Consider the following 14,229-nt stretch of genomic DNA (forward strand, 5'->3'; position numbering starts at 1 on the left):
CTTACGGTATAGGCAGCATGTACATATTGTCTGTTTAGTTTTACGTAACTTTACTATATTGCAAAGAACGTTGAAATCAGTCTCTCATATACTTCCATCCCCTGTGGACATTCGTAGCTGGCCTTCATCATCAATGGATTGCACAGTAACATCCTCCCTCTTAAACCCATTGACAACCATGACGCCCGTGTTTATTTCATTCCTGCTGTTTTCAGACGATATTATTCATCCTGGCGGGACATTTTGAGGCGGGGGGGTCAGGTGTAGTATTCATTAACTCCGCTACTTGGGTGCTCTTTTAATCTGGATGAAATCGTCTGTCAGCAGCATGATTAAAGAGAAATTATGTCCGCGGTTTGAAGGGGTTGATATAATCTCCCAACCACTTACTCCACCCTTTACCCGTGCCGTTCCACACTTCACCGCCACACAACCCACACCTCGTTCCCTCCACACCTCTCCACCACTCACTTCTTCACACTCTCTGCACCCATCAATCACTCCACTCATCCACCCACCCCACACCTCTCCACAACTAACCCCACAACCTCTCTATCGACAGAACTTCGCCAGGGGACCCCAAATCGCAACGAGTGCTACTACCAACGGGGTCCCTGTTCTTCCTTCGGGTTGTGCACGGGAAAAAGGAAGATGACGCTGGCGTGTACTGGTGCCAGGCCAGCAACGAAGTAGGCACCGTTACCTCCAACAACGCCACGCTCGAGATTGCAGGTAAGGCAGGCGTGATGTGAGAAATTGAGAGGTGTAAAAGAAGAGAGAGAGAAAGCATTGTGGGATAGTTGATGAGAGAGATTTGGGGGAAGTAGGGTATAGTAATTAGTAGGAGAGGTACAAATATTGCTTATAGATAGATAGGTAAACTGATAGATTGGTTAATTGATTGATTGATAGGTGGAAAAGGGGGTGGAGAAGGAGGACGGTGCTAAAGTGTGTTGTTATCAGGCCAGTAACTCGGTGGACACTGTTGCCTCCAACAACGTCTCACTCGAGATAGAAGGTGAGGAGGGTGTGAAAGAGCCGTGAGACAGATGTAGGAATGCAAGTGAAGGAGGTGTGCAGTAGCTAGTAAGAGGTTTGTCGTACCTGCAGAAAAATAGAAAGGAAGGCTGAAAGAGTTTTCTGTCAAAGAAGGTCGAACAGGAGAAATACAAAAGAAAGATCATTTGATTAAGTTCGAGATGCCCAGACGCAATTCAGGCATATTATAGGTTAAAGGAAGAAGGTAAGACAAATTAACGAACACTGTTCCAAAGTGCCTTCTTTTAAAAAGGAAAAAATATTAGAAGGATTTTCCAAGACCCCGTTGTACAGAGCTTATTCTTTCATGCCTGGAAAAGTTGTGTAACTGTGTGTAAAAACAACATCCCAACTATTTTGGAATCCAAAGTTCGCATTCATTCCTAAGGACTCATTACATAAGAACATAAAGAGAGAGAGAGAGAGAGAGAGAGAGAGAGAGAGAGAGAGCTCAGACAAACAAGAGAAAAGGAAGAGGGCGAGCGAATAGGCCAGGCAAAGTCCCCACGGCCTCTGCACAACCACGTTCACAAACAGCCATTAAAAGCCTGGACTGGCGGTAATAGTAGTGATAATAACCTGCCCAGAGCACTTAAGGCGGCACGTCAACTCACACGCACAAAAGTTCCCAATAATTTCCACCAAGAACGACGGGAGGAAGATTGTGGAGCGCACGCGAAAATCAAGGAAACGACGGCGGGGTATTGAATATAAAAAGTGAATGTGGTAGGGGAGGGAAGGATGGTGAAATGGTCAGAGTTTGGGTAGGTTTGGTGTGGTTTGGTTTAGTTTGGTTAGGTTAGGTTAGATGGGGTTGGGTTAGGTTAGGTTAGGTTAGTGTAGGTTGTTAGGTTAGGGTACAGTTGGGTCAGGATAGGATAGGTTAGGTTTGTTAAACTGTGGTCGGATTGGGTTGAGTTAGGTTAAGTTAGGTATGTTTTGGTATGGTCTAGTTTGATTTCGCATAGTTTGTTCTCGGTTAGGTTGGAATGGATTCAATTATGTTGTTAGATTTAGTGTGATTTCGGTTGGTCTGCTGTGGTTTTTTGTTTTGTTAGGTTAGTTTTGGTTTGGGTCTGTCTGTCTGGGTTAATGTTTGGTTACGTTCTGTTGATTAGGTTAGGTTTGGTGAGGTTTTGTGTGTGTGTGTGTGTGTGTGTGTGTGTGTGTGTGCACATTTACAAGAAGCAAAAGAACGAATGTAAATCATAGAAAGAAATGTAGGTGTAACTACATTTACTTGCAAGTGTTTATGCTTTTTTTAAATTAAATTTTCAGGAGCAAATATGTACAGAAAAGTAAATCTTTATATGTGCAGACTTAAAAAATGTGAACCGTTTTTCTCCAGATTCAGAGGTTATCAAAGAATCAGTGAATTTCAGTTCCCAGTAGCGAGACGCATTTATGTACAGTGTATAATGTTTTGCCAATATTTAGGTCGTGTGTGTGTGTGTGTGTGTGTGTGTGTGTGTGTGTGTGTGTGTGTGTGTGTCTGTGTCTGTGTTTGCGCGGAAGGGAATAATTTTTCAGAAAAGCTTTATGTTGGGATGAGGTTAGTGAAGAAAGGTTGATTGTGTATAATTATGAAAAAACAGTGATAGTATATTGAATCAGATCGATATATTAATAGATCGATCGATAGATAGATTAATATAAAAATAGAAATTAACAGACAGACAGACAGACAGACAGCCAAACAGACAGATAAAGATAGATAGAAAAATACAGTATGTATGTAATGAATATACGTATTTGTTTGTGTATATGTTTTGTGCGTATGTTTCTAAAAATTGCAAGAAAAGTTACATGTACCCCAATTATAAGCACTAAATATACATATCCACCCTCTCAAAAGAAAAAGAAAAAAAAAATCTTCAGGTTCAAAGATTTTCGAGTAGGCGAGTGAATTTCCCTTTGACATTCTTGCGAGGCGTGTTGGTAATGTTCACCAGCCAGTATTTTCTCTTATGTTCACCTTTCGTAAATTTTAGAGTTTCTTAAAGGCGAGGTATTTTGCGCCCACGTATCCACACTTACTCTGGGTTATATCAGTTGTGGCGTGGTGGGGTGTGGGAGGGGGTGATGGGGAGAGTGTGTGGGACGGAAAAGAGGGAGTGAGGGAGATGGCTAGAATGATGGAAGGAGAGTAAGTGATGATGGAGAGGAGAGAAGGAAGGATTGGTGTGCGTGGTATGAGATGGTAGGAGGGACGTAGATAGAATGTTGGAGGGAGAGGAGATGATGAAGATAACGTGAGGAGGAAGGATTCATGCAGGAGTTGTAGAGAATGATGGAGGAAATGTAGGAGGGAAGTAAGGGAGTGAAGGAAATGGGAAGAGTGATAGAGTGTGGGAGGCATTGTGGGCACGGTGGGGAATGAGAGGTAGAGAGAAGTAAGGATGGGATGTGAGAAGAAAGGAAATGAAGTGTTGAAGGAAGTGATCGGAGCAGCGTGATAGGTGATGGAGAGGTGTGGGAGGAAAGGAAGGAATACGTGATGTGTTGGAGATTGTGTGGGAGGTGATGGAGAGAGGGGAACAGGACAGAGTAAGGAAGTGTGTGGGAGGGATGGAAGCGAGCAAGGGAAGTGAGGAACGTGATGGGGTGCGTGCGTGTGTGTGTGTGTGTGTGTGTGTGTGTGTGTGTGTGTGTGTGTGTGTGTGTGTGTGTGTGTGTGTGTGTGTGTGTGTGTGTGTGTGTGTGTGTGTGTGTGTGTGTGTGTGTGTGTGTGTGTGAGAGAGAGAGAGAGAGTACAAAGTGCTAAGTGTGAGAAAAGCACCATTGATTTTGTGTGTGTGTGTTTGTGTGTGTTAGAGAGAGAGAGAGAGAGAGAGAGAGAGAGTAAACTAGTGTGCTGTAATAGAGTAAGGGGTGTGAGAAAATCCCCAGTGTTCAGGCCCCAGACAGTCCCTCCTAGGCTCTGCTCAGGACGAAATTACTTAACGTCTCGCTCAGGGCCACGTAATTAAACCTGGGAAATTGTTTAATGACTTTTGGTTATTACGGAGGCGCAGGAGGGAGGGGGAGAGGGAGGAATTTGGGATGAGGACGCAGGGGGCGGGGAGGATAGGCTCTAGGGAGTAGGATATTGAGGATAGTGGATGGGTGAAAAGGAAATCGGAGGCAGAGAGAAAAGAGAAATTACAAGGACAAGTAGTACCGTAAAGAGTCTAACAGCCCATATAGAAGCGGTAGCTATTATGAATGAAGTTGTCAGGTGTATGTAAATACACCTTGCAGTTAATTTGAAGGTTCTCGCCACCCACCTCTTCCAGGCGTTGCACGAGCACGAAAAAGGAAATGCACCTGACCCGGGGGAAAAGGGCTGGAAGGTTAGTTTTACAGGAAAGGAGGAGCCATTCAGAGTAACAATACGTTGGACCTAATAAAAACTTCTGTCTAACCTAGTACTGAACTGATGTATCGAAGAAATGTCAACAGCTTCCGCTGGTAGCCGATTCCGGGTACTGTTAGCAGATTCCGGGTACTGCAGATCTTGTATATGAAGAAATTATCCAGTGTATCATGCGGAAGCACTTCAAGCTCCTATCCATGATTCCTTGTCAAGTTACAGTTTAAGCTAAAAGTACGCTGGGGGTCGATGTTTTTAAATTCCCATTTAGTTAGTAGCACAGACGACCAGTCGTTAACGAACAGAGGCCCAATGCCAGCAACCTTCTCAGATATCCTGTGTGCCTGATGCTTGAGACCAGTTTAGCTGTACGTCCCTAAACAGTCTCAACCCCCGCAATGTCCTTTTCTTGGGTTCAGCAACCAGAACTGCTCAGCATATTCCAAGTGCGACCGTGCAGAACTGTACCGAGAATGAACTATCTCCTTGTTCCTGAACATTAACTGCCTCAGTAAATAACATAGAAAACTTAGTGCTTTCTTTTGTATTTCAGTACACTGTTTTGAGAATTTGAGTTCACTAGTGATTAGTACAGCAAACGAGGGACGGAATCGGTGGAAGGAGGAAGAGGGAAGGGAAGAACATTAATGGAAAGAAGGGGAAGGAATTTGCGAGAGGAAAAATGAGAGAGAGAGAGAGAGAGAGAGAGAGAGAGAGAGAGAGAGAGAGAGAGAGAGAGAGAGAGAGATGGGGAGCATATAACCGTCAGTGAAATGTCTTGGGACGAAAAACGTGGGAATGAGAAATATGATTTAGCAACCCCCATATGATGACACCTTTGTTGTTATAAATCATGTTACCATAAGAGAGTTTTATTCAGCTGAAGAAAATCGTCTAATAATGAAGGGGAAATGAAGCCAAACATTTTCGAAAAGGTCTCTCCAAAGCTATTAAAATCGTCTGGATACCGCAAGAGAAGAAATAAAGGACGTAGTGAAGAGGTTAACAGGCAGAAGTGAGTGGGTGAGGGGAATCAGCAATGAGGGGAGACAGGATATATATATGGCAGGGAGTGAAAGCAAAGAGGGGAGAGGCAGAGCAAGGTGATGCAGGATGAAAAAAAAAAAATAGTAAGGAAAAAAGATGAACGTCTAAAAACGAGGAAGGAAAGAATGGGTGAGGGGAGTTAGTGGTGAGTGAGGGGAAAAAAGGTAGGAGTAAGCGAGAGAGAGAGAGAGAGAGAGAGAGAGAGAGAGAGAATCTAGGTGATGGGGGAAAAACGCACGAGTAAGGACGAAAAGTGAATGAAGTAACATAAGGAAGGAGAAAATATATAATGAAAGTTAAGAATGGGTATGGATGAGGAGAGTGAAAATTAAGAAGGGAACCCGGAGTGAGGGGAAATGCTGGAAGTATGGCAGACAGTAAAGTCGAAGAGGGGAGAGGGATAGTGAAGGTGATTCAGGATAAAACAATTGAGTAAGGATTAAAAGAAAATATATGGGTACAAACAGGGAAGGAAAGAATAACTGGTGTGAGTCAAGGTAAGAGATGGGTGAGGGGAAAGCGGGAGTAAGGGGAAGGGTAGAATATATGGCTGGGGGTGAAGCCACAGAGGGGAGAGGGAGAAACAGGGTGACTCAAGATAAAAGTAAAAGCTTAAATTGGTGTTGTTTTTGGCCGAAGGTAGTGTTGATACGATATTGTTTCTGGTAAAAATTATCGACAAGACTGTGAAGTGAGGCAATAGGTGATTGAAGTAAAGGGAAGAGGAGATCGAGGGACAAGGAGAGAGGGAGAAGAAAAGTGCATTGAAGTAAAGGGAAGAGGAGATCGAGGGACAAGGAGAAAGGGAGAAGAAAGATGTATTAGGCGAGGAGAAAGATGGTGGATAAGAATTAGGGAGAGGGATACGTAAAGACAGAGGGACTAGATATTGTTTTCTTTCATTTAGCGAATAGCGAGGGAGGAGAGTGGGCGAGAGAACGTCAAAATGAAAATACTAAAATGATAGAAGGCGAGACAGAGTGGTGATGAGAGTGATTATGGTGATGCAGGATGAAAGAAGGGATGAAGAGACGGATGATTTGTTAGAGAGAAAAAAAAAAATGAATGTGCAGATGAAGTTAAGAGTCGGGAAGGAGTGAGGGGAGTGAGTGAAGAGGGAAGAGACCGTGAGGGGCAGGATGTATGGTTCTGAAGGATGGTCGTGGAAGGAAGAGTGAATATGGTGATTTAGAATAAAGGAAGGTAATGTTGAGAATAAAGGAAGGTATTGTTGAGAAAGGTAAATTAGTAAGACAAATGGGAGAGCTGGAAGGTGAATCAGAGTTAGCAAGTAGTGAGGGGATAAAGACTATGAGACATATGGCTTTCAGACGACTAGAGAGAGAGAGAGAGAGAGAGAGAGTTAGGTGATTCAGGAGAAAAGAAAATGAAATTAGGAAGTATGTTAGTGGGAAGCAAGGAAGACGAGAGTGGGTGGTGAGTCAGAGTTTACGGGAAGTGAAAGAAAAAAACAAAGGGATATATAACTTTGGAGGAAGGCCAGGAAGGAGCAGAAAGAATGAAAATAAGAAGATAAATCAGTGAAATCAGGGAGCGAAGGACTGGGTGGTGAGTCACGCAATAAGCGAGGGAGAAAAGTGAAGGGAAAAGACTAAGAAATGTATGGCTTTAGAGGGTGGCCGAAGAGGGGAGAGTTAGAGATTGGGTGATGTTGGATGAAAGTGGAATGAAAATGCTGGAGTAAGATGAGGAATGAGAGGACTGGGAGATGGATCATGGTCTGAGGGAAATGAGGGAGGAAACTGAGGGGAAACAGACGAAAGGGAGGCAGAGTGTTAGACTGTGGAGGAAGGTCGAGGAGGGGGGGGGGGAAGAAATAATAGAAGTAGGTAGGTAAACTAATGAAAAAAGGAAGGAAACTCTGAATATTGAGTTTGGGTTAGAGGGAAATGAGGGAGGAGAGTGAGGGGAAAAGACCAAGCATTGTATGGCTTCAGAGGAGGGCCAAGGAGGGAAGAGTGAGAGTAATTGAGTAATAAGAAAAATACGGGAAAATAATTGGGCTAAATAAGAAAGGACTGAGGGTTGAGTCGGGCTTAAAGAGAAGTGAGGGAGGAGAGTGAGGGGAGGAAGACGAAAGGGAGACAAAATATGGATGGTCGAAGAGGGGAAATTATATAAGTAGATGAATAAGTGAAAAAAAAAGGAAGCAAAATCTTGGTGTTGAGTCAGTGTTAGAGAAAAATAAGGGAGGAGAGTGAGGCGGAAAAAAAAGACGAAAAGGGAGTCTGAAAATATGGCTGTAAAGGAGGGTCGAAGGGGGAAAATTATAGAAACAGAAAAATTAATAAGTGAAAAGAAAGGAAACAAACTTTAAGTGTTGAGCCAGTGTTAGAGAGAAGTGAGGGAGGAAAAAAAGAAAGGGAGGCAGAATGTATGGCCCTGGAGGAAGGCCGAGGAGGGGAAAAGGCCGAGGGGAGCCGCCAGTTGCCCCTCTCCTTCCCAGCAAGTGTTGAAGTGGAAACTTTTGTTCCCCGCACGATTACTGGGAAAAGTTTCTCTCTCCTCTGCTGCTGAATTGTGTTTTGGGTGAGCCATTTCCAACCTCCCTCCTTTTGTACTTAGTTTTTTCTCCCTAGTTTAATTTGATTTCTTTCTCGTATTGCCAAAAGTCGTACTGGCGTTTTATGTTTGGAGTTTGAGTTTTTATTTTGTGGTTAATAGTGGTTTCTTGTTTTATTTTTTAGTTGATATTTATTTACAGGTTATTAGAGAGATACGTTTTGAATTAGAGTTTTTATTGTTTTACAGTTTATTAAAGATATTTCTACGGTGTGAGTTGGAGTTTTTATTAGGCTTTATCTTTTTTTTTAAGGATTATTAGAGCTGATAGGTTAAAGTGGTGATCTGTGCTTTGGGGGTTTGTCTATATTAAAGTTGACAGATTGTAGCGATGGTTTGTGTTTTGAGTTCAGTTTTTTTATTGACTTTGACAGGGTGTTGTATTGCATGTTTTTTGTGTTTTGTTTCTGTTATGGTGTTTAGAAGTAATTTTGGTGTATTTTGGTTCGGTCTATGTTTTATTATGCATGACAGGTTTTAGTTTTGTTTATAATGTTTAAATTATGTATTACTGTTACCGGAATTTTATGTACTTCGGATTTTTTTTTTTTTTTTTTCGGAATGCAAAAGAGTATATTGGTGGTTTGAGCCAAGGGTTTCATTTTTTTTTTTTTTTTTTTTTTTAAGTTGGGCTGTTAATTTTTATATGATATAGTTGTAAACTGAGGAGCAGAAAATATTGGTTTCAGTTTGATCCCTTTAATAGCATTCACAGAACTGAAGAAAGAAAGCTTGCAGTGAGAAAGGAAGGGAAATGAAGTAATGGGAAGAGTGAAGATGAAAATATAAGTTGATTAGTAGAAGGTGAAGGAATGGAGGTGAAAAGGAATGGTAACTCTGACAGCAACTAGAGAAGGTAGAGAAATTGTTGGAGGTAGTTAAATGTGTATGATGGGATAATTTCGTAGACTTTAACACCTCTTGAGCTTAGGGACACAGACACTATGTAAAGAAAAACAAAGAAAATGAAGAACAAGGATAATAACAAGCCAGAAAGAATAAAAAATGTGGAGATAGTTAAAATTGGCGTGAGTATGCCGTAGAGTTCCAGACATCATTTGCTGGGGAATGTAACAACAGAGGATGAAGAGGGAAGAAAAACAACTATAATAGACACACGAAGAGTACAAGGATTTGGAAATATTTAAATGTGGTGGGAGCCTCCCGTTGACTTCCACAGCCCCAGTTGACCTCTTCCTGAACTGGTAACAAAAATACATGAATAAATAAATTCTGGTAATAATAATAACAGCAGTTAAAGTGAATGGAGGATAAAGATGTAGAAGAGAAGACGAGCATGCATAGTGAAGTTAGTGAAATGTGGTGGGGGAATACCTTAGATTTTCTCATCTTAATAATAATAGCCGCAATGGAAAAAGGGAGGAGGATTACTATGTAGAAACGAGGACGAAAATAGATGGGGAGGTTAATAAAAAATAATGTGGGAATACCTTAGAGGTTCACATTCCTTTTCATCTACAGCTGTGAAAGAGAAGATTGGTACATTAAGGATATACTCGTAGCGGTAACTAGTGTCATAAAAAGAGAAGGACGGAAATACGATGATGTAGAGAAATGTGATTGGAGAATACCATAAATATTCAGTTTCTGGAAGTAAAAGGTGAAATAAATGGTCATTGTGAGTCTCCCCGTTCACTTTGATATTTATGGCCTTATTTTTGTCCTCTTTTAATCTCTTATTATCATCCCTTCCATGCATCCCTCTTTATTCTAATCCCTGCATTATTCTTCCCTTCCATTCCTCTCTAATTGCCCTTTGTCTAGTTTTCTCTACGTATTCAGTTATTTTCTCGTTTTTTCAGGTGTGTATCTGTATCACGGGGTTTTCTTCCATGTTCATGTACCAATAATAATTTTGAATAAATTTAGGTTGTAAACTCATGATTTTTGGACATTCTGGGACCTGTGACCTTGAAAAGTAGGTCAAGGTCACTGAAACTGAGTCAGTGTAATCGGATCATAGTGATGTACAGCTTCAATAAGTATGATGTAACTCTGAGGCAAAAATGTGATGGAATAATGATAAAAATAATGACGAATACAACAACAGCAATAATAATAATAATAATAAATAATAATAGTAACAGTAATGATGATGATAATAATAATTAATAAAAGAAGAAGAAGAGGAAGAACAAGAAGAAGAACGAACGAACGAACTAAAAGGGCTAATGTGGCCTTTCAGCTCCATAAAATCGTGTGACAATAGCAAAAAAATTATAGAAAAATGACTTCATCTCATTGAAAGGGTGATCATTTCCTTGCCTTCTCTCCATCTTCACGCTCGTCTTCCCCTCGTCCCCCTTGTTCTCTCTAATCTTCGGCCATTTTTCAAAGTTTTTTCCGTGATTATCCGATTAATATTTCCTTCCCTTCCTTCCGTCTTTTCTTTATCGCTTTATCTCACTTCCCTCTTTCTGTTTTGGATTTTCCTTTGTTATGTATTTGTCACTGTCAGATTATAATAGGTACCTAATTTGTTTATTTTACCTTTCATTACTTATTTCTGTTTGATTTATCTATTGCTCGTACTTCATTTACCTGTTTCTTTACTTTGTTTATATCATTCCTATCATTTACCTATTTGTCTTATATATGATTCGAATTTCAGCGTAGCACTTGTTTCTTATACCGTTGATATTTCCTTCAATATCTTAACTTCATTGGCACTGTTTTGCTTTTTCACTACGTAATTCTTTTCGTTATTGTTATGTATATATCGTTATTAGTATTTGTTTTCTGTTTGCGTTTTTCCTTATTTTCACTCGCCTTACTTCCCTTCAAGTTTCATTTTAAAGCATTTCTTTGTAAATTTTCTGATTCGTGTTTTTGTTAATTGTCACATTCGCATTTTTTGGCATGGCTATTTCTCCTATATTTTTTTTTTCTTTCAGTATTGTACTCCCTTAACATAGCTTTATTTATTTATTTATTTTTTTTTTTTTTTATATTTCTTCTCTATGAATGCCCTTTTGCTTATGTCGCTGCATCCATTCACTCTGTCATTACTCTTGGTCCTTGTTTCTGACTTTCATTATCAGTTATTTCCTTTTTTTTTCACTTTTTTTTTTTTTACAATTGTTTGATATTTTGCATTTTTATTTACTTTGTTTCCATTCATTTTTTCTCACTTTTTCGGTTTATGTTGTTTCTTTTCTTCTGTCCTAATATATTTCCTAAATTTTGGTCCATCGTCAACCATTACCTCATCTTAACCCTGACCATACTCTGAATGTTCCTCTTTTAGTCCTACCATCAGCTATCTCCTGCATCGTTTTCATATTCCGGGCCTTTTTCCTCTCCTTCCTGTGTTCTTACTTATTTTTGTCCTATCATCATCCATTTCATCCATCGTTATCGTAGTGCTTGTCTTCTTTAATTTTATTTATTTCTGCATTTTTATAATTATCAGCCATCCCTTGTGTCTTGATCATATTTCATGTTTTCTCCGTCTTTGTACATTTCTGTATTTGTCCATCTTCATCTATCCCCTTCATCGTTATCGTAATCCTGGTTTTATCCTTCCTGCTTCTCCTCCCCGTCCTGACTTCAGCTCGCTCCTTCCTTCCTTCCTTCCTTTCTTCCTTCATCCATTCTTCCCCTGCTTCCCTCCTTCCATTGTTTTAACTCGTCCCAATATCCTCCTCCTCATTTTATCTTCATTCCTTTCTCTTCTCATCTCACCCTTCTTCCACCTCTCATATCCTCAAACTCTTTCTTCCTCTTCCTTTTTCCTCACGCCACCTCTCTCTCTCTCTCTCTCCTTATCTCCATTTTAGTCTCTTTATCACATCTTCCACGTTCCTCTTCTTTTCTCGTCACAGCCCCCTTGTTCTAACTTCATCACATCCATCTCTCCTTTCATATCCTCATTTCCCTCCTCTCTCGTCTCGTCTCCAATTCATGTCTTTTCCTCCTCTCCATTTCCGTCTTTCACCAGGCCGTCCTCCTTCTTCCTCTTCGATTCTCGTCACTTTCCCCGTGTTCTGCCATCGTCACATCCATCTCAATTACCGCCCTTCTGTGCTCACTCCCATAAGCTCACCATCACAGCCCCTCTCATCATCAATCCTCTTTTGCCTTACGTCCTATCGATTTATTCTTTTTCTTAGAGGCCTTTTTCAGGTTTTCACCTCTCTCTCTCTCTCTCTCTCTCTCTCTCTCTCTCTCTCTCTCTCTCTCTCTCTCTCTCACACACACACACACACACACACACACACACACACACACACACACACACACACTCGATTGTTTATGTACGTATCTTCATAGCCGACGGCATCATAAGATAATAAAGTAATGATCATATAGGCTTTATATATATATATATATATATATATATATATATATATATATATATATATATATATATATATATATATATATATATATACTTTATATATAAAGGTTTTGGGGAAGAGTGTGGCAAGGGAATGTGCAACTTTGATTCAGACACTCACATGTTGTTATTAATAGTATTTTTTTTCTTACACAGGTAATACATCTCAGCTTCTGGACTTTATTCTTTTGATCAGTATAAGATCCGTAACTGTACCTGTTATATCCATAAGATCCGTAACTGTACCTGTTATGCCTCTTTTGTGCACTGCCAGCCTTTTATCTCTTACTGTTGGCCGTGTTTTTTTCTTTTATTGTATATATTCATACTTATTGCTCATTTTCTCATTGCCCTTGCCAAATATCTCTAGCCCTCCATCTCCTTCACTCCATATTTTGTGGCATTTCTTTGTCTTTCTGTGTTTTATTTCCTCTTCTGTTTTCCTTCTTCCCTCCTCCCTTCTCTCCCAGCTTTGCATATCCCCAAAGAAGCAGTGTATAGGCATCTTCCCCTCCCCTCCCCTCTCATTTGGACACAGCTGCGTTCAATGGCAAGAGCTGGTAGGATCGATTTGTCTTGCTCCATACCTCTCCATCTCTCTCTTTCCTTCTTTCGTCTTCCTTTGCCTCTTCTCATCTTCCTCCCCTCTTCTTTTTTTTCTTTATCCCACCTCTTTCTTTCTCTTTTTAATATCCTCAACTGTCTTCTTCACTTCCCTTATCGTTTTTTTTTCTTCCTTTTTCACTCTCATCTTATCTCTCACCTCTCTCTCTTTCTCATCATGTATTTCCCCCTCCCCTCTCTAATCTCCTCTCACTTCTTTCTTATTCTTCCCCCTCCATATTTCTCTCTCTCTCTCTCTCTCTCTCTCTCTCTCTCTCTCCTTCCCTTACCTCATTTCTCTAAATCCCCTGTCAATTCACTTTCCCATTGCTCGCTCACTTCTCTCCCTCTCTTCTTTTACTTTTCATTTGATGTTTTGTTCCTTCCTTCCTTGCCTACCTGCCTTCATTCATTTATTCGTTCATTACTTTGTCCTTCCTTCCTTCCTTCCATCCTTCCTTCCTTCCATTCTTCCTTCCTTCCTTCCTGATTGCCTCTGTTTTTATATATTTACCTCTCAGCCTCTGTTTTTACCATTTTCTTCACTGTTCGGCCCTTATTCTCGTCGGTTAAGGAAATTCCGTAACACCTTCTCCTCAGCGATTTATTTTCCTTATTACTCCTTACTCTCCTCCTCTGTGTCATTTAAATCATTCCAGTACCAGCATACCATAATTAACATAACAAATTGATGTTACCTAGCCTTATCCAAAAATAAATCGCTAAGGAAGAGGTGCTAGGGAGCTTCCTTGAACAATGAGAAATCGTAACTTCGTCCTTTTCTCTTATTTCTCTTCCATTTTTACACACGTTGATTAGAGATTTTATGTAGTTTTAACCCGACAGCTTAAAATGTTGGATGCTTGTAGGACTGGATGGATATCTCTGCTTCCTGTGTGTCCCCTTGTATTCCCTCTCCTCTCTGCCGTCTGCCTTCTCATCTCTGCCTTCATCCTTCTTTCCCATCCCTTTTCGTCTTCCTCCCATCCCATTTCTCTCTGTTCACCATACCTTTTCCCCGCTACTTTCTCATCCCTTTTCGAAGCCCTTCCTCTCATCCTGTTTCCCATTCTTCACCATCTTTTTTCCCCTTCCTCCCATTCTTTTATCCTTTCTTTGCCATTTCTTTTCCCCTTCCTCCCCATCCCTCTTTCCCTTCTTCCCAATCCCATTTTCCCTTTCTCCCTATCTTTTATCCCTTTTCTTCCCATCCATTTTCCCCTTCCTCCCCATCCCTTTTCCTCTT

The 14,229-nt window shown here is 40.6% G+C and overlaps 1 protein-coding gene across 1 annotated transcript in view; it reads left to right on the top strand.

The window, feature by feature from the left end:
• The window catches only part of LOC145408030 (roundabout homolog 2-like), a 345,608-nt gene that overhangs the window by 42,391 nt on the left and 288,988 nt on the right, over positions 1–14,229 (top strand). Inside the window, exon 3 of the mRNA XM_080278831.1 lies at positions 563–732. Within this exon, the coding sequence (XP_080134957.1) occupies positions 563–732 (170 nt within the window). The remainder of the gene's footprint in view (positions 1–562; positions 733–14,229) is intronic.

Source organism: Coenobita brevimanus, chromosome 75, assembly GCF_032717465.1.
Source record: "Coenobita brevimanus isolate Jiangsu-jjx chromosome 75, ASM3271746v2, whole genome shotgun sequence".
NCBI classification, from domain to species: domain Eukaryota; kingdom Metazoa; phylum Arthropoda; class Malacostraca; order Decapoda; family Coenobitidae; genus Coenobita; species Coenobita brevimanus.